Source organism: Panthera leo, chromosome E2 (genome assembly GCF_018350215.1).
Source record: "Panthera leo isolate Ple1 chromosome E2, P.leo_Ple1_pat1.1, whole genome shotgun sequence".
Lineage (NCBI taxonomy): Eukaryota > Metazoa > Chordata > Mammalia > Carnivora > Felidae > Panthera > Panthera leo.
Genome location: NC_056693.1, coordinates 42,613,978 through 42,633,368, shown reverse-complemented (window position 1 = coordinate 42,633,368; position 19,391 = coordinate 42,613,978). Strand labels below are relative to the sequence as shown.

At 53.8% G+C, this 19,391-nt stretch overlaps 2 protein-coding genes across 12 annotated transcripts in view; one reads left to right on the top strand and one right to left on the bottom strand.

The window, feature by feature from the left end:
- The window catches only part of KCTD19 (potassium channel tetramerization domain containing 19), a 31,392-nt gene extending 25,076 nt beyond the window's left edge, over positions 1–6,316 (top strand). For 3 of the 5 annotated variants that reach the window (XM_042918324.1, XM_042918323.1, XM_042918321.1), the window contains 9 exons: positions 417–520; positions 994–1,136; positions 1,325–1,408; positions 1,671–1,785; positions 2,186–2,813; positions 4,226–4,417; positions 4,591–4,745; positions 5,053–5,154; positions 6,079–6,316. In XM_042918324.1, the coding sequence (XP_042774258.1) occupies positions 417–520; positions 994–1,136; positions 1,325–1,408; positions 1,671–1,785; positions 2,186–2,813; positions 4,226–4,417; positions 4,591–4,745; positions 5,053–5,154; positions 6,079–6,192 (1,637 nt within the window). In that variant the 3' untranslated portion in view covers positions 6,193–6,316. The remainder of the gene's footprint in view (positions 1–416; positions 521–993; positions 1,137–1,324; positions 1,409–1,670; positions 1,786–2,185; positions 2,814–4,225; positions 4,418–4,590; positions 4,746–5,052; positions 5,155–6,078) is intronic. The other 2 variants (XM_042918322.1, XM_042918325.1) reach the window with 2 other exon arrangements.
- The window catches only part of PLEKHG4 (pleckstrin homology and RhoGEF domain containing G4), a 35,292-nt gene extending 18,984 nt beyond the window's left edge, over positions 1–16,308 (bottom strand). The window contains exons 1-22 of one of the 7 annotated variants that reach the window (XM_042918315.1): positions 15,726–15,856; positions 14,914–15,630; positions 14,661–14,756; positions 14,462–14,585; positions 14,282–14,375; positions 14,121–14,195; positions 13,924–14,040; positions 13,658–13,756; positions 13,418–13,566; positions 13,118–13,256; positions 12,907–13,023; positions 10,911–11,093; positions 10,139–10,653; positions 9,817–10,063; positions 9,073–9,162; positions 8,766–8,987; positions 8,503–8,673; positions 8,242–8,419; positions 7,741–7,857; positions 7,357–7,593; positions 7,157–7,272; positions 6,264–6,993 (exon numbers count right to left, since the gene is read on the bottom strand). In XM_042918315.1, the coding sequence (XP_042774249.1) occupies positions 6,988–6,993; positions 7,157–7,272; positions 7,357–7,593; positions 7,741–7,857; positions 8,242–8,419; positions 8,503–8,673; positions 8,766–8,987; positions 9,073–9,162; positions 9,817–10,063; positions 10,139–10,653; positions 10,911–11,093; positions 12,907–13,023; positions 13,118–13,256; positions 13,418–13,566; positions 13,658–13,756; positions 13,924–14,040; positions 14,121–14,195; positions 14,282–14,375; positions 14,462–14,585; positions 14,661–14,756; positions 14,914–15,424 (3,603 nt within the window). In that variant the 5' untranslated portion in view covers positions 15,425–15,630; positions 15,726–15,856 and the 3' untranslated portion in view covers positions 6,264–6,987. The other 6 variants (XM_042918314.1, XM_042918313.1, XM_042918312.1 and 3 more) reach the window with 6 other exon arrangements.
- Positions 16,309–19,391: the final 3,083 nt, after the last annotated feature.

Here is a 19,391-nt window from a genome sequence, read left to right as displayed (position 1 = left end):
CTTCTCACCACATGAAGAGTTATACACCAAGGACACACCCAGCCAGAAACCAGAGGCAGCTGACAATGTAGGTAGACAGGAACATTAGTCCAGCTTTCTTGAGAGAGGTGGGTTGGGGGAAGAGCATCAGTGTTCTTGGGGTTGGGATTTTAGAGGGCTTACCCTTCCCACTCCCAGAGTCATCAGCTGTCCCTCCAAGCTGCCATTCCAAACCCACCTCACCACCCAGGAAACTGTAGTGAGCTGCAGGGAAGGCCTGAGAGAAGATTGGTGTCAGAGATTTCTATTTCTTCTGCTTCTCAGAAGAGGCAACACAACATGACTGAAGATACTGAGTCTTAACATGCATTATTAACTAAAATGTCCTAATTTCCCTTCTGGCCATGTGATACATTCCTTTTCACTGGTTTCCTTAGATGAGGAGTGGACAGCAGAAATCACTGTATATTCCCCCCAACAGATCGTCAAAGTTTATGTTGGAAGCCACTGGTATGCAACCACCCTGCAGACCTTGCTGAAGGTATGCTGGCCCCGGAGCTACCCTCTTTTCCTTTTGGCTTCTGTGGCTGAGCTGCTTTAGAACCTGTCATCTGACTCTCACACAGTCTCTAGCACCTGCTTAGAATAAGACCTTCCCCCTACCCCATGGCCCAAAGTGCCCTTATTGTATGAACAGCATGCTACAAACGCCCTCAGGAGTTTGGGTAGGGAGGAGACCAGTCTGAGGGGCCTGGACTGAGCAAGACACAGGGTAGGGTTACAAATGACTTGAGAGGGTGGTTTAGGGGCAGTAAAACTGAAGCAGGGTTGTTCTTGTCCCTGGATGCTCAGCTCCCCACTATCGCTCCCTGTGGCTAAAAAGATAGGGAGCTGGAAATCCCAAAGCCTAGAAAGGTCAAGAAAATGAAGTAAAAGAAGACTGACCTGCCCCTTACTAAAGACCAAGCCCTTTAACTAACAGACTGACAAGGTCTGGTGTACAACCTCTTGCAGTATCCAGAACTTCTGTCCAACCCTCAGAGAGTATACTGGATCACATACGGACAGACCCTGCTGATCCACGGGGATGGCCAAATGTTCCGACACATTCTTAACTTCCTGAGACTTGGAAAACTGTTTTTACCATCTGAATTTAAGTAAGTGATAAATGGAAGGAAATCACGTGATGAAATCCCTTCCTTGTATAATAGAAAAACCTTCAGATTGCAGCCTTCAAGGAGGTTATATTATTTCCAATACGTAAATTGCTGTCAAGGCAGCAGCTCTGAAGGCTATGCCTCTATGCACCCAGCTGCCCAGCCTGACGAGATCTTGTCATTTGCAGGGAATGGCCCCTCTTCTGCCAGGAGGTTGAGGAATACCGCATCCCATCCCTTTCAGAAGCCCTTGCCCAATGTGAGGCATACAAGTAAGGAAACTTTGCTCTGGACACCATGTTCTGGCGTTTGGACCTTTATAGTATTCTTGAGAATCCTAAGTCCCATCTCCCTGTTCTCCTTTGGGCAGAGGGGGTGGAACAGGTCCAGGATTGGCCAGTGACCTAAATGAAACCCTTTAAGAGCCCTTCACTGCCACTGTCTAGAGCTAACTAGCCAAAGGGCAGACCTGACCAACTAGTAGATGAACTAGTAGAGGCTTCTGCTCACTGACTCCCTCTTGGGAGTCTGCAGGTCATGGACCCAGGAGAAAGAATCTGAAAATGAAGAAGCTTTTCCCATCAGGAGACTGCGCGTGGTAACAGAAGGGCCAGGGTCACTGGTGGAGTTCAGTAGAGATGCCAAAGAAGTAAGTCTCAACCTTCTTTGGTTTGGTGGTGTCCTCAAAAAACCACCACAGTGTTGAGGGGTAGGCTCTACTATTGAGGGGCATGGCAAAATTAAAGGGCAGAGCCTACATGGATTCCTAACATGGTAATTGGTTTCTGAACATTGAAGGGGCACAGGGATGTGTTTGCCACTCGTGGTCTAGGATGCTGATAATATGCTCCTTTGGAGTATGTGAGGCCCCTGGGCTGGCACCACCCCCACTCAGGCTGAGCAAAGCAAATGGCTGATCTATGTGGAAGACAGGAAGACAGGATCTGGATGAATAAATTAAATCTTAGAAGTCCAAATTATTAGCTCTTGGGTGAGGCTTCAATGTGGAAGCACAACATTCCCAGAGCTGCTGTGTCCTCCCTCTCCAGACCACAGCCTGCATGCCCATGGACTTCCAAGACTGCAATGACAGGACTTCATGGAATAAGGCCAAGGGGATCCTGACCAGATCCAGCCAGATGGAAGAACCTGAGCAGTACTCCCAAACCATCCAGGTGTCCCTTTGCCGAGGTGCCAAGAGGGCGGGCAATCCCAGCACATACTCCCACTGTCCAGGTCTTTGTGCCAACCCCAAATACTGGGGGGCCCACCCCGAAAGTCCTCCCAAGAAGAAATGTAGTACAGTCAACCTCACACAGAAACCTGAAACCAAAGACCCTCCTGTCACTCCCATGCAAAAACTCATCTCCCTCGTTAGGGAATGGGACATGGTCAACTGCAAACAGTGGGAATTCCAGCCCATGCCAGTCCCCCGGAGCAGCTTCATGGAGGAAGCCACTCTGCAGCTCCCTTCAGGAAGTGAGGCTGCTTCCCAGCCCAGCACCTCAGCTTCCTGGAAAAGCCATTCCACAGGCTCAGAGAAGGACCCAGCTCTGCAGGCAGGGGCTGGAGCTGGAGCCAAAGACAAGGGGCCAGAGCCAACCTTTAAGCCATATTTCCCTGTGAAAAAAGCTGTCACCCTGAAGGATTGGGGCAAGCAGAAGCCAAGGGAGAAAGGTGAGTCCTCTCTCATCCTTGACCTAAGTCTTATAAAACAGAGAGGGTAGGGGCACCTGGATGGCTCCATCAGTTAAGCATCTGACTTCAGCTTAGGTCATGATCTCATGGTTCATGAGTCCTGCATCGGGCTTTCTGTCGTCGGCACAGAGCCTTCTTCGGATCCTCTGTCCCCTTCTCTCTGTCCCTCCCCTGCCCATGTGCACACGCTCTCTCAAAAATAAACATTAAAAAACAACAACAACAACAGAGGGCAAAACTTGGCCATGACCAGAGTGAATTAGTGACAAAGTGGGGCTAGAATCCTCTGTTCACAGCTCTGCCAAGCAGTATACAGAGATGACCAGTACATTGGCATGGCTTGTGAGGCTAAGAATCTGCATGAAGCATATAGGAAGAGGGTGTTTATGAAATAATAGGAGCACAAAGGAGGTTAGGGGCTGAGGACTGAGCAGGGGGAAGGAAGAAGTCTCAGGTGCTTGGGGAAACAGGTCTTGCTGGAGGCCAGGCTTCATGTGGAAAAGTGATGGGAAACAGAGCCGAAGACATAATTCATCAGGACAGGTCTTGTGGGCCAAGTTCAGGACCTGGTACACTGTTCTGACCCTAAGGGGTGTGCGCAGCCACTGAAGCATTTTAAACAATGGAGCAAGAAGCCAGGTGTGCATTCAGAAAGCTTGCTCCAGGAGTAGAGGAAATGCAGCAGCAGAAGTAGAAGTATTACAAGCGTAAGGTCAAACAGGCTAGGCAGTTGGGAGAGGAAATTGGGAAGGATCTGGCCAAAGAGGGGCCAGATTTCTGGCTTGTGTGACTGCAGTGGAGTGAGGGATTACTGAAGTGGGATGGACAGGAGGAGCTAAAGAGAGAGACGTGTTGTGTATGGTGGGGCAGTGTGGAGACAACCTAGAGGAGTTTGCTGAGAACTGCCATGTTGGGCTGTTTCCTCTGCTCCCTCAAATTCTTTCTACAGTGTTCTGGTGCTTTCCCTTTCAAAGGTTTAGGTCCTGCTTGGAGGGGCCTTCTTGGGCCCTGCCTATGAGCCCTGAGTTGGTCTGTCAAACATACTCTTCAGAGTGGACATGCATCAACAGCTCACCCAAAAAGCTCCTCTCATTTTACAGTTTTCCATGATTTCCAGTCCCCCAGCTAGGGTATTATCAGCTCTAGTTGACACCAGTCTTAGTTCAAGAGGAGTTCCCTGGAGTTCTAAAATGTAGGATTGGACTTATAATGCTTCTAGGACAATGGAGAGAGGCGAGCCAGGACAGGCTCCTGTCAGCAAAGGGTGCCACTTCTGAGAAGCTGGCAGCAGAGGCCGCTGGAAGGTTGGGGTGACTCACTGTCCTGGTCCCCTCCCCGCTTGGGCTCTGAAGTGGTTCAAGGAGAACTCCCACCCCATGTCATTTTCACAGAAAGCCCTGGCCCTGAGCAGCCTTTGCCTGAGGCCAATGAGGTGGACAGCGCAGGGATCATCCTCAAAGTGACCCACCCCCCCGTGGTGGGCAGCGACGGCTCCTGCATGTTCTTTGAGGACAGCATCATCTACACTACACAGATGGACAACCTCAAGCATACGCTGCCTACAGCCAGCCCCCAGCCCAGAGGTGAGACTCGAGCCATACCTGGCCCTGCACTTCATTGTGGAGGTGCCTGAGCCCCTAGACAGGGTGCTTCAGGAAAACACTCTCGCTCAGGAGCCTTACACCTCTCTCCTTCCAGGCTGGCTCTAAGGCCTTAGCCACAGCAGATGTGGCCATATCCACTCTCTCCTCCACAGAGGTGACTTTCCTGAGTTTCTCTCTATCCTGGGAAGAGATGTTTTATGCACAAAAATGTCACCGTTTCCTGACTGACATCATCCTGGATTCCATCAGGCAAAAGGACCCCAAAGCCATGACAGCCAAGGTGGTCTCTCTGGCCAACCAGCTATGGGTATGTGTGACAGGCCCCAGACCTTGCTCTTTGTCTGTCCCCCTGTCCACATGATAAGTGGTGCCAGCCAATGGGAATAGGTCAGGGGCACAAGGGTGGCATGAAGAGCAGGGATATGAAGACAGGGCAGCAGCATCTGGACCAAGCCTTGACCGAGAAGTAGCTTGGAATAACAGTAGTCTCCGATCCCTGGAGCTCCTGCAGACCCAGGGAAGCCCCTGCTCTGCATCCCACTCTTAAAGGCAGGAAGTAAATGTGTGTCAGGCAACTGCTTCCAGCCCTGCCTGACCAGGGGCTTTCCTGGCAGACCCTGCACATCAGCCCCAAGCAGTTTGTGGTGGATTTGCTGGCCATCACCGGCTTCAAGGATGACCGGCACACCCAAGAACGCCTGTACAGCTGGGTGGAGGTGAGGGCCGCTTGTACCCCACTGGGAAAATTGACCCTGTGGACACCTCAAATGGACACTGTCTTGCTGCCAGGCCAGCACTGCCCAGAAGGCAAGGCAGGCAGCTAGACCTCTGGTCCCTGGTCCCAAGGAGGGAGAAACAATGGTTTGAAATTAATCAGTCCAGAGTGATCAAAAAGCAGTATTCAGGCCACTGGTTTTTTTAAGTTTTCCTCCAATGGTACCAATTTTGCCTTTATCACTAACACCCCGGCCATGCTTGGGAAGCACATCACATGAGCTCAAGCTTTTAGGGTGTTGAAATCAGAGAAACTATTGGGAGTCAGACCTTTTTGACCACTAATACCAACTTCACCTACTGAGCCATATCACCACTTTCACACATTCCTTTCATATATAAGCTGCTTTAAAGTATTCTTTACCCAGAAAAAAAAAAATGTTAAATGAGATCAAAGGAATAACCCAGGTTTTTTATTTTTGCTTTTTGATTCCTTAAAATAATTTTAGGGTTTAAAGTTTTCATCTTAACATTATAGCTGAAAAAGATTTAGCTAATTTCTCATTAATCTGATATTTTTTGTAATCAAGTACGTTATTATAATACTTTTCACTCTAAATACACTGGTGCCCAGTTACTATTAGGCCTCTGGCTAGTCTATTGATTAGAAAGGTAATGTCAGCATATGCAGCTAGAAAAGTAGAAAACCAGTGGCTGGAAATGTGTATTTTTGACCCTCTGGTCATTCTGGTAGCCATTCATAGCCACAAGCTTGTGAGATACCTCTGGGCAGAACTGAGCCCAGAACATCAAAAGTCCCCGATAGGCCTTGCCCTACCCCTGCCCAGATGGGGAGGACCCCGCCTACTCAGTTACAATAGGCAACCAGCCAAGAAGTAAGGGATAAGATGGGACTTTCCTTCTAGCTCACGCTGCCTTTCGCCAGGAAATATGGCCGCTGCGTGGACCTGCTCATCCAGAGGGGCCTGTCTAGGTCTGTCTCTTACTCTGTCCTGGGCAAGTACTTACAAGAGAGCTAGGGTGACCAGAGATGCTGCCCTCACAATACCCCCATCTGCCAAGGCTCATTTAAAGAATGCATGTGCCCATATGAAAGTGTATCAGTCTATTTTTATTATAAATAAAGAGTAATTTATGAGTCAAGGGCCTGGACTCTCTGAAACACCAAAGACCAACAAGTGAAATAATTTTAGAGAATAGCTCTAATTGAAAGCTCTTCAAAAGGTGTTGAATCAATATAACCAAACTGACCCAAGAAAGAAGGGCTGGGCTTGGGCAACCAAGGCAGTCAAGAGTTAAGGGTACAATAAAGGTGGGCTTGCCCCTAAGTTTGAGAAGCTTGGCTTTGAGACCAGGGATTGGGAAGCAACTGCTGGGAACCCCACTATGTTCCTCCTGAGAGGTGGGGCAGCCCAATCACTGTCCAGAGCAACTTGGTGCCCCACCAAGTGGGGCGTGGGGCCTACAAGGCTTGGTAGGCCTACCAAGCCTACAGCGTGGAAACACCCACTCTGCTCTAGCCTAAACCTAACGTGTAATTGGGGTGGAAGCCCGAAAGGGAATAAAAGGGGACATGGGGCCAGAGGCTCAGGATCAGGGCACTCACTCAGGCTTTGCTGCCAGGCTCCCTAGGACAGGTCCCTGCCAGTCTGCCAATGGGCACAGACATCAGAAAGAGCAGTCAATAGGGCAGTGCATGTGGGCTGGAGGTGGCCCACATACCAGTCACGTTCTGGTCATAGCAGATCCTGAGAGAGGTGATATTTCTTGGAGCTACAAGCTGCTGGATCCGCTGCCTGCCTTCCAGCCCAGGCTCAGACCTGCGGTTGACAAGCTAGGTGTGACTGCCTGTTTCCTCAACTAAAGGTCCAGGTGGGATCTCTGGGGTATGGCCCTGGCCCACACACCCCCATTTCCTCCTAAAGGAAAGACAGGCATAGGCCTGAGCTGGGGCTGGTAGAAAGAGGACAAAATGATACTCACATAGGACAAGTCCTCAAGACCTCTGCCCAGGGCCCACCCTGACATATAGCTGCTGTCAGAGCCACTGGATCCACTGGCTGATTGGCACTGGGATGACACCTCTGAGCCTTCAGGAGCTGGGGAGGAGGAAAGTGAGCTGTCACAGGGGAGGGCCAGACCCTAAGCAGTGCCCTCTTGCCTCTGGCTAAGCCCAGACCTACTCAAAGACAGCTGGCTGCCCAGCTCCGCTTCAGCCTCCAGTGCTGCTTCCTCTGGGAAGCTGGTAGAATACAGGGGCCAGCGGAGTCCCAGAAGAGCCGGGTCTCTGTACAGATGCAGGTTGAGGGACCCCAGCATAGAGCAAGAGGCAGGGTCTCCAGGAAGGGAGCTCAAGGCCCCCAGACAGGGGCTCTCATAGTCAAACGGGGCCACAGCAACAGAGGCCCGAGAGCGAATGTCTGTGTAAGAGAGAGGGTCAGGTTGGGACAGGCCAGAGCCCACCTGGGCCAAGGTCCTGAAGGGAGCACAGGCAAGGGGTGACAGAGGTCATTATTATCTCCCATGCAGCATTCCACACCCACACTCCCCTGTAGCCTGCCTGCTACCTCGGCACTTCAGGATGTAGTTGACAGTGCGGTCGTTGATAGCTTCCTCGCTGGGGTCGATGTCCTGCAAGGCCTTGTTCCCCACACCCATGGACACCATCTCAGCCATGCGAACCTCTGGGTGGAGAGTGAGCATAGGTGGGGCCTCTCTGGACATCAGCCTTGCCCTTAGGCCTCTGTGTCTACCAACCCCTTGAGTAAGTCCTTCCTCTACATCCATACCCAGCATATTAGCCATCCTGTGCACTGGGCCTTTCTGGTGCTATACTCTCCTCCCAACAATCCTGGGGACAGGTGTCATACTCAGGTTAACACTGTGTCCACAGTCGGGGACAGTGACAGCGGGACTGCCTGACTTTGAAGTTCCTTTCCTACACTGGCTGCTGCTGTTGGACCTCCCTGCTCCCAAGCATTCCAGGTCCCTAGGCCCTGTATGGGGCCCTGTGGGACGTAAGCTCTCCAGGAAGGGGACCGTTGGATGAAATAGGGGCAGGGACCCACCCTTGTTGTAGATGGCCTGCCTCCAGAGCAGACGAGAAATGTCAGCTGTCCAAGCCTGCTTGGTGGCCAAGCTGGCAGCCTGCAGCACAAAGGTGTCCCTGGCCTTGCGACGGCGGAACCAGATCTCAAACCGCAGGTTGTTATCCCCACAGCACTCAGTGAGGCCCAAGTCTGCCGTCTGTGTGGCCAGGAGAGGGGCTTGGTGAGGCCAGAGGGGGTGAGGGTAGGGCAGGGAGCATAGGAGGGGTCGAGTGGGCCTACCTTGAAGGAACGCTTATAGGCGTATGTGTCAATGCCCGTGGGTCCTCGGCGAGGCTTGCTGAAGAGCAGTAGCTCCTCAAAGAGGAAAACGCGGCGCAAGGACTTACGGCGCCCAGCACGTACCATGAACTCATCCTGTCGCACCAGCTGACCCTGTTCCTTCAGGTTAACCTGCCAAGGTGGGGCCCAGTGAGTGCCCAGCCTCTCCTGCCCCCTCTCTTCACACCCACCACACCTGCCCACCATGGCCTGGCATGACTCACATCACAGCCCTGGATGGCGTCCATAGCTAGCAGGTCATTGCCATGTCGCAACTGGAAGCGCACAAGGCTCTGGGCAGCCCGCAGGGCACTCAGCTCCTGCACAGCACCCCCGCAGGCCCTTGCCAGTTCCTGCAGCAGCAATGCATACTTGCTCATACGCTGGATGGGCTTCAGCAGGTAGGAGGCCAAGTCCAGGTGGTCCCCCAGTGCTTGCTGCTTGTCCTGCCAGGTGGGTAGGAGACCATCAGGTGGCTTCAAGGTACTTACTTCCTCCATCCCCTCCTCCCCTTGTCTCAGGCTCATCTACCTTGAAGAAGACATGACCGAAGCTGGTCATCAGGGCATCAGAGCGAGGTTTATTCTTGCTGTAGAGTGCATACATCCCAAACTGCAACCTCTGTGAGGACACACAGATCAGTCCAGGTGCAAGGGGGCCAGATACCCTCAGCCTGGGAGGACCAAAATGCCAACAAACAATTCCCCGGGAAGATTCCCCCTGCAGATCCAGTCTGCCTGGCTTTGAATGAGGGGTAACCTGGAAAGAACAGGCACTGTGCCGAATGGGGCTTGCCCACAGGGCCTCTGCTCCTCCCATTGTCTTGGACCACCACTCTGGGCTCCCTCACCTTGGACTACTCCTCTTGCTCACTACACTCAGCCACTTTGACCTGTCTTTTCCTTGACCACTGAGCCTCTTCCCTGCCCCAAAGCTTTACACTTGATCTTTCCTCTGGATAGAACGCTCTGAGACCAGCCCCTCCCCTGGCCTTAGCCTGTTAAAGAGGCCTCTAACTGCCCCACCCCCCAACCCCACTACTAAATCACGATCATGTATATATCCTGATCATTTTCTTCCTGACCCCAACTACCATCTGGAATTACCTTTTTTACTTTTGTCTCCTCTACTAAACGTGATTACCTACAGGGACAGGGACCTTACTGGTCTTGCTCATAGCTATACCCAGCACAGACCCTGGCACCAGGCATGTGCTAAGATCTCTTTATTGAACGTGGCAGAATCAGGTAGGGGCTGTGTGACCTGTGGACTTACATGGCGCAGGAACGCATAGGCTACCCGGGATGGGTGCTGGGTACAGGCCTCCAGCTCACGCAGGAAGAAATGACAATGGAAGTCCCGCAGCTTCTCCAGGTTGCCAAAGAGGTGGGCACGCTGGCCACGGAGGCCCTGGGGCACATCGGGGCGATCCAGCTCAGGAAAGTAGTTCTCCACGGTGTAATCAAGAGCTCGGACATACTCCCGCTCTGTAGCCACCATCTCTGCCAATACCAGCTGGAGCCTACCAGACAGGTGGAGTCAAGATTCAAGACATCTCTCCTGCCACTGCCCTCCCTGCCCTGCCCTCTGCCTGCACCTGTTGGGGGTCCTGGGGTCAGAACTGCCTGGTGGAAGCATGGTAGGGGATGACCCTGGCTGGGCACCACCTTCAGCGTCTGGTCCGTGGGAAGCAGCCACAATAGCCGCATGGTGGCAGTGGTGGGCAGGCTCTCTGAGACTCTGCCCCAGATTCTGATCGAGGCTATATGCCTTCCTCAGGGGAGGGGTGGCAGATGCAGCAGGGAAACGGCTGACACACAGGCTAGCTGTGCTGCCCGTTGTGGTCGTCGTCAGTGGTGGCTTCAGTGCAGCCTCTAGCTTCTGGTCCAGGGCCAGCCAGGTGTCCTGGCATCGTGCCCAGGCCCAGCGGCACTCCTGGCGAATGCCCTCGGAGCCCAACCCTGTGGCCAGAGCCCACATCTTTCGGAAGTGGGCAGGAGGCAAGTCAGGGTGCTTGGTCCAATGCAGCTGCAGCCGTTGCAGCACGACCCCTGGGCGCTCCTGCTCCAGCTCTGCCAACACCCTCTGCCCCTCCTCAGCCCATGTCGAGGCCTGTAACACCAAGGCCAGAGAGGCACTGAAGGCAGAGCCCACCAAAACCATTGAGCCTTCTCTTCTACCCACTCCCCCAGCCCCCCAGAATGATGGCTCAGGCCACACCCCCAGTGGTTGAATTTTGGGGTCAGACCAAAGACAAGGAGAGAGAAGAGGCAGGATGTCCTGAAAGAGCTCAGGCTGTGATGAAGCCAGGAAGCCACCCCTCCATCCCCACTGACCACCTGGAACCAGGGACAGGACACCGCACCTACCTGCTTGAAAAAATGCAACAGCCTCTGAGCATCTGCCAGCCGCTGCCGCCGCTGGGCCAAAGCCCTGGAGAAGTCAGTCAGCTGGGCTTGCAGGGCCAGAAAGCGGGCCCCAGCAGCGCCCAGCTCAGCAGCCTCCCAGCCAGCCAGTGGCTGCAGAAACCTCTCCCCTCGCCGGACCTGCTCCTGGAGACAAAGACTGGGCTTAGCAAATCTGGGCCATGGTCTAGCCCCTGAGCAGTCCTTTCCACAGATATCTACACGTCATTGTCAAGTCTCTCTTGTGACTGAAGACCCTCCCCCCACACCCCCATCCATTCCCCTGTCTCTGTGCCTCTCTACACAAACTTCCTGGAGGAATTATTCTCCTCGGTATCAGGTATCACTGTTTCTTCACCTCATCAGCCTAGTGCAACCTCACTGCCACCTCCATCCCCAGCAATTGTCAGGCTTCGTCTGACCATTGCTCAGCAGCCTCCAATCCTCTCTCTTACAGCTCCCCAACTCCTCCCCACTCACCCTATTCTCCTCCTGCTCCCCATCCCTCACCAGAGCCATTCAACACTGGTGTTCCTGAACACAGTCCACACTTTCTCTCCTGAGCCAATCTTATGTGACCGTCAAATATCATCCACACACCTATGTCCACCAAGTGACCCTGTATGGCCAGGTCTTTCTTCTGAGTTCCAGGCCAATCCCCATGGGTCTCAGTCCCTTATGGTCATCTCCAGAGCACACCCAAGACTGGACTGATGAATCCCCTTGCCTCAGAAGGCTCTTGTCTCCTGGTCGCTCTCTCAGAAGAGACGTCCACTCACCCCTACAACCTCCCTCTCCTTCTTTTTTTGCTTTTTAATTGTATTTGAGAAAGAGACAGCACACATGTGCAAGCATGGGAGGGGGGTGAAGGGAGAGAGAGAGAGAATCCCCAGCAGGGTCCACATAATGCAGTGTTCGATCCCACAACCCTGGGATCACGACCTGAGCCAAAATCAAGAGTCAGACGCTCAACAAACTGTGCCACCCAGGCGCCCCTTCCCTCTCCTACTTACCCCACATAGCAAATCCCGGCAATTTCTAAAATCAGTCTCCTCTGCCACCATCTGGCTAGAGAAAGCATCATTCCCACTGGGCCATTGCAAATGCCTCTGTGGACTCTACATGTCAGTCCTTCAAATCACTGTCTAACCAAAAACTAAGATAATCTTCATAGAACATGGATCTGATTGTGACTTTTCCACTTAAATTTTATACTGCTACAGGACCCAGGAATCTGGCCACTGACTGTTTTTCCAGCTTCATTTTACCTCATCTTATTTCACTCTCTCTCCTTCTACTGCCCTGCATTTCAACCTCACTATCCTTCTTATGGTTCCTCAGGCAAGCCGTGCTCCTTCCTGCCACAGAACCTTTGCACATGCTCTTTGTTCCCTCAGGTGGGAATGTCTCTCAACCCCAATCCCTCTTTCTCCTGGTTAACCTATTCTTCAGCTCTCATCTCAAAAGTCAGTATCTCAAGAAAGCTAGACCAACACCCCTTCTGGGTCAGGTCTTTTTTTTTTTTTAATTTTTTTTTTTACGTTTATTTATTTTTGAGACAGAAGGAGACAGACCATGAACAGGGGAGGGTCAGAGAGAGAGGGAGACATAGAATCCGATGTAGGCACCAGGCTCTGAGCTGTCAGCAGAGCCCGATGCGGGGCTCGAACTCACGGACCATGAGATCATGACCTGAGCTGAAGTCGGCTTAACTGACTGAGCCACCCAGGCGCCCCTCAGGTCTTTTGTAATAAACTCAGAACCACCTGTGTTCTTTCCGGAGCTTTTGCCTCAGTTTGCAATCACACATACGTGGCTCTGAACCTTTGACTACCATTGATGTCTGCTGGATTGTAAATTCCAAGAGAGAAATGGATAGATTTGCTCTCACCCATCCTGCATTCCTAGTCCCTAGCAAACTGACCCAATACCTAGGGAATAAACAAGTAACCAAACTCACCTGAGCAACCTGGTCCAGCTCCTGAAAAGGGCCTTGGGCCTGGAGCAGCATGTCCAGTGAGGGCTCCCTTAGCTCCTCAAGTGCTGGCCAGCCCACCTGCTGTAGCCATACTTCAATCTGGAGGGGCACAAACAGGGAAAAGAATGCTGCTGTGGGGTGAAGGTCATGCTTGAGATCAGAGGCAGGGCCCATCTGAGCAGATAGTTCCCACCTGGTGCAGCCTGCCTTCCTGGGCCTCCAGAGTCTGGACCAACTCTAGTGCCTGTACTCGCCGGTTGCTCTGCAGGGTCAGTTGGTGCAGCAGTCCATCTACACGGCCATAGAGCTCATCAACTTCATCCACTGCTGGCCTGGTACAGGGTACATGGTCTTACGACTCCTATTAGATGCCTTGTTTCACTCCACCCTGTCCTGGGACCACAATCCTGGCTGGTTCTGAGCCAGCCAGCTGAGTCCTTGGCATGGAATATGGTGGGCTGAGGCAAGAGTGGGGATCTGAGTTTGCGTCTACCTGTAGTCTGGGCTCAAGGTCACCTCTGGGACCTCTTGCTTCAACCATGCCAGCTCCAACCCCCCCTGGAACTGTAGCCATGCTAGCCAGGGTGAGTCTAGCACGTGCTGCATCAGGACTTGTGTCTGCTGGAGCAGCCGACCAACTTCCTATGATTAAGGGCAACAGTCAGTGGAGGTGAGCATCGGAGAAAAGGAGGAAGACAGGGAGCATCTGGAGAGGTGTTGAGGGGATACTCACCCCAGACTCCATGGGCTGGGGCACAGCTTTCATGCTCTCAATGGCCTCCTGGAGCAAGGCACAAACCACCTGGAAGCTTTGCAGTAGGGCTTCCAGACGCTGTGAACAAGGGTAGGCATGACCAGAGTAGTGCAGTGCTGGTCCCAGGCATCCTGGATCCCAGGCCACTGCAGCCAGCTTTGCACTGCTCAAACCAACCCAGGAGAGGCTCCTCTGCTGGCCAGGTTGCCTGCCACCCACCCTATGCCCCGACCCACTGCACTGACCATCCGGAAGTCCAGCCAGGTCTGGTGGCAGTAAGGCAGGCCTCCTCCCATTGAAGCTGGCAACCCAGAAGTGGAGATGTAGGTCAGCAGGCTCTGATGAGAGGGCAGCTGCTGCAGCTGCAAGAAAAGACGGTGTAATGGCTCCTGCCTGGTGGGAAAGCATCCCACCTCCACCCCTAGCCAAAATGGCTCAGTACCTGCAGCCTGGAAGGCACCTCCTCTGGCATCTTTCCCACCAGCAGCACCTGGTATACTGACCCTACGGCTGCTTCCTGCAAGGAATTTGAGTTTAGCCATGTCCCCAACCCTATTTAAAAGGAATGGCTGAAGGCAGGGGAAGATACAATCCTGTACTCACTTGTAGTTGGCTGAGCCCCCAGAAAAGAGAAGAACTTGGGGAACAAACTCGGGCATCCACCAGCACGGTCAATCCCAGGGCCTGTACTTCAGGCCTAAAGAGGCAGACTTCAGTTAAGTATCTAATTCCCCAACCTTGCCACCTCCTGGCTCCAGCTCCCCCCAACCTCCTCTCTATAACCTGGGAATGCTTCGCAGGTAGAGCAGGAGGCGAGTAAGTTCATGGCTACTGCACTTGGGGTAGAGCCAGGCTGGGCTATGGGCACACAGAAGCAACACTGCCCGGCCTTCTACATCCCGAGTCCCTGTGGGGAGAAGACAATGAACACCTGCCCAATCAAGTCACCCCACTTCCACTACCTCCAGTCTCTCCCAACTACCTGGTAAGGTAGCCATGCCACTGGCCAGCAGCTCCCAGGAGAGGTCTTGGGCAAGGAGGTAATTAGCAGGCTTAGGGAGGCAAGATCCACTGGGGTCTTGGGAAGGAAAATGGCTTGGGTGTGCATTGGGCACTCACCCAGAGACCCCTCCTCAGACCTGGGCTTCAGTCTGAGTAGGGTCAGAGCCCTCCCCCAGTCTTGGTACCCATCTTTAGGAACCTCCACTTGACTTCCTTGGCCCAGCCTCCCTTACCTGGCTCCAGTAGTTCTGAAGATGTCTCAGATAAAGGGCCTCCAAGGTCCACAGGATCGCTGTCCAACCCCTCAGGACCCAAGCCAGCTGGCACTAACCTGTCTGGAACTTGGTCTCTTGCCAAGTCTCCCCCTCGACTATCACTCTTGCCCTGTGCGAGGCTGAGGTGGGAGGACACTGGACATGGGAGGCTCTCCACTCTAGATGGGGTGGGTTCCTCTAACTGAACTGAGGAACCTCCTAATGTGTCCCCCTGCCATTCCCCCGGCCCATCTGCAGCCATTGGTCCTAGGGGTGACTGAAGATCCCCAGGCACGGAGCTGCCAAGAAGCCCTTCTCCCTGGGCTGTCCCTGCTGGTGATCTTGGAGGATTAGGGTCCTTAACCTGCACGTGGGGAACAGGTTCCTCCTCATCCCAGGCATCCCTGAAACTGCACACAGCAAACCTCGAGTCAGTGGCGTGTCCCTGGGAGTCTGGGGACTTATCCCCAACTTCCAAGGGCCCTTCCATCACCCTCTCCTTAAGAGTAGGCCTGCTCAGGACAAGTGGGAGAGGGTCTGGGCCCTCACTGTAAGGCTTCTGCTAGTCCAGGAAATGGATTAAAGATGTTCCGGTAGGGCTCGGTGGGTGACCCAGATAGAAGGCACTAGAACACAGGAGGGGCCAGTCTTGGTGCCCGGGTAGAGTTATAGCGCAAATGCGCCTGAAGTTCAGGCCTGAAACGACAGAGAATGACAAGGATCTGTCCCCGCGCGTCCGTGCTCACACCAGCCTCAGCCAAGAGCGCCCCCACGCTCGGACGCGCACTCACCACCACGCTTGGCCGGCCTACGCATGTGGCACGCTCAAGGCGTGGGCGCGGGGCTGCCTCCCGCTGACGCCCGCCCAACCCGGCCCTGCCTCGCCGCAACACTCGCACGCCCCATCCCTCGCCTGTCTTTAGCCCTCACACCCCCGCACGCGGAACCGCGAAGCCGAGAAGCCGCACATCCGAGCCCTCGAACCTTCCACACCGCCACGGACGGCGGGTACAGCGTGACGCCCCGGCGTCCACTGGCGCCGCCTCCTGGCCGCGGGGAGGGAACGCAGGGCGGCGGAAGACCCGGCACCGCGTCGCCCCCTAGGGGCCGGAGGACAGAGCTACATCCCACCCCAGGCCCGACGGCAGCTGCCCGCCCCGGACTCCAGTGAAAGCACTGAGGCGCGCAGCCCTCGCAGCGTCCTAAGCCCGCCGCCGCCTCCTGCCACCCTCCGGGCCAGGCGGCTTGGCTCCACTCCCACCTTCGGGGCCCGCTTACTTGACTCGACTGCTCTATCGGCCGGGAGGAGCAACGACTACCAGCCCAGCTGTTCCAAGATGCCCACTCACCGGACTGCTGGAGAGCGCCGGAAGCGGTCCGCCTGCCGGCAAAAGTGGTGTAGATGCTGGAGGGTGCATGAGTGGGTGCCTGGGCCGGGAGGGTCGAGGGAAAGGGTTTGTGGGAGTGGGGGGAATCTGCTCTTGAATGCACGAAGTATGGGCGGGGGGTGCCCCACTCTCTGTCAGCAAAACTGGGAGCATTCACAACTCACGAGAAGAAAAGTGTGGGCCCAAGATCCCAGGAATCCCCTGGAAAGAGAAACTTCCTAAGCCCAAACCAGCAGCTTGGGGCTGCTGGGAACCAGTAGGGGTATCTTTATGGAGGGTAGGAGGAAAGGGCCCCTCCTTTGCAGTCCTCAATCTTCTGCCCAGGCCCAGGCCCCAAGACACAGGTTTGTATGATTCCAAGACCAGATGGGGGACTGCTGTCTGGGCTGGAGGGAGGATGGGGGCAGGGAGGCCTCTGGGGTAGGAACTACCCAGGCCTGCCAGAATCCACCAGGCCCAGACCCTCCACTCTGGTGCATTCCTGTCACTTTCACCTACACCCCATCCCCACAAAGTCCAGCCAAGGAGGCTGGGACTGGGGTCAGGGTCCTGGAGCCAGAGATCGTAACCCAGGCCTGCTCTTGCACTTACCTTTTGGGTGAGCTCCAGCAACTCAGTTCTCTTTAAGCCTTACTTGCCTGTAAAAAAAGAAAGTCATTCCTTTTTTTCCCCCTGGGGTTGCCACAAGGACTTGGAAAGACCCTCCCATATGTCAATGTCCACTGGCTGCCAGCATTTGGGCTATATTCATGCCCTCCCCATCATTTCACCCTCAGTCAGGGGATCCTGAACTGGTGAAAGTTACCTAGAGACTTGACCTGTGAGATCCCTCCCAGCTCAGAGGTATGAGGTCCCTTTAGGGCATGTGTGCCTGGCCTGACACTCCCCAAAATTTTGGGAAGATTGTAAGAAGGTAGGCTATGTGGCCAGAAGAACACACTGTGCCCACAACATGCTCTGGCCCTTGGTTCCTGGGAGGGGAGGGGGCAGTGGGTACAATGACTTCCTTGGCTCTAAAGCATGAGCCTGGAAGTTGCCGGAGGAGCAAACCAGAGTGTCAGAAGCAGGCACGGTGGGAACAGCATCCTGCCCGCCCCATCCTCGCTGCCACATCAGCCCCCAAAGTCCAGATTCTCAGACCAGGTTCCTAGGAGCCTTCTTCATGAGCTGATCTGGCTGCCAGAGGAGCTTTGGAATTGTCCTGCTCCATCCCCAGCTCCCAGCCGGGTCCTCTGGTCCCATCCTCCTAGAGCTTTAGTGAGCATCAGGACCAACCTTGGCTCCCTCCCCAACTGTCCCAGGGCCGCCCCATTGAGTCATTGCCTCCTGCTCCCTCCCTCTCCTTCTGTTGCCCACTGTCTGCCCACCTCCAGCCACCAGCCAGGCCTCCTAAGAGCCCTAAGAGCTGGGGAGACCTGCTGGCAGGCACACATACCCCTTCAATACCAGAAGCAGGTAAGAGTCCCCAAGCCACAGGCCATAGCTGACCCCAGCACTGCTGGGCACAGGCAGACAGATCGAGGGTCAGGGTCAGGCCTTAGTTTATTCACTCCACAATACAATGTGCATTGTAGCTACATGAAAACAGTGTTGTCACTTCTGTACTTCCAGCACTTAACATATGGCCTGGCATAGAACAAATGCTTAGGGGCGCCTGAGAGTGGTCACGTTACTCCTGTCCCCATGAGGCTCCCTATCCTTGAGCCAGGTGTAAGCCAGAGTCACAAATAGATTCAGAGGCTCAGTCTGAAAAGGAAACAGAAAAGGCAGAGAGCTGCAGGATGCACAGTCCTAGGATGGCAAAGATATAGATAGAAATGGGGACATACTGAGGCCTAGAGGGGAACACTGGGGGCTGGACCTGGAACAAGCCCAGGCTGCTGACCACAGGAGGCTGTATGGGCTGAGTTTGCAGGACTGAGCAGTGACTCATGGGGCCCATCTCTGTGGCTCTGCTGGCAACAAAAACTACTCACAACAGCTTTTTCCACTGAGATCATAAAATAGGGTTGGACCTCCTTCTCTTGCCCCTTCCCCAGCCTTCCCTCAGCCTCCCATTCCTTGCCAACATGAATCAATCAAAAACAGGAGAGGGGCTATGGGCCTAGTGATAAGAGACCCAAAGTCATTGCCCTCACTCCATCCCAAAACTTGCACACTCTCTTAAGTACTGCCCTAGATAGCAAGGGTGACAATATCCCCAAACCTTCCAGATCTCTCTCACTTTGGGCCAAAATAAACTCCAAACTCCATACTGGCCTGAAAAACTCATCTGACCACAAATCTTGTCTGTTTCCTCTACCTGGAAAGCCCATGCCCATCTCCCCTGGTCAAAATCCTTCTTCCTTCAAGGTCTGGATGCAGCTCAGGGTGCCCTGAAGGCCATGTCTGCCATCTTGCCCAGTTAGGTGGTGAACCGCAGACAAGCCCCTGACTTGCTCACTCTCCTACATCCCAGGTGCCTGCCTCTCCCTGGCTGTGTTCACCTGCTTTCTCCCCCTCTATCTCTGACTAACTCTGTCTTCCTGGCTGTCCCACCATCCTTAGTTACCCAGCACCAAGCCAGGAGCCGCCTGCACCCTCTCACCTACACCTTTGGTAGTGTGATTGTGTGAATTTGACTTCTACTACGTTTCTAATCTAGAAATTCTCAAAGGATGTGGTCTCTGTTGTCTCCCTTGAAGGGAGCTGATTAAGATTACAGATTTCTGAGGGGTACCTGGGTGGCTCAGTCAGTTGAGCATCCGACTCTTAATTTCAGCTCAGGTCATGACCTCACAGTTTGTAGGTTCAAGCCCTGCATTGGGCTCTGTGCTGATGGTGCAGATCCTGCTTGGGAATCTGTCTCCCTCTCTCTCTGTCCCTCCCCCGCTTCTGCATGCATGCTCTCAAAATAAATAAACTTAAAAAAAAAAAAAGATTACAGATTTCTGGGTCTGCATAGCCTTGCTGAGTCAGAACCTTAGGGCAGGCCCAGGAATCTGCATGTTTGACAGATTCTCAGTGATTGTGATTCTAAAGTCTGAGAATGGCTGCCTGCCCTCTCCAGCCTCTTCATGTCCCCAGGCT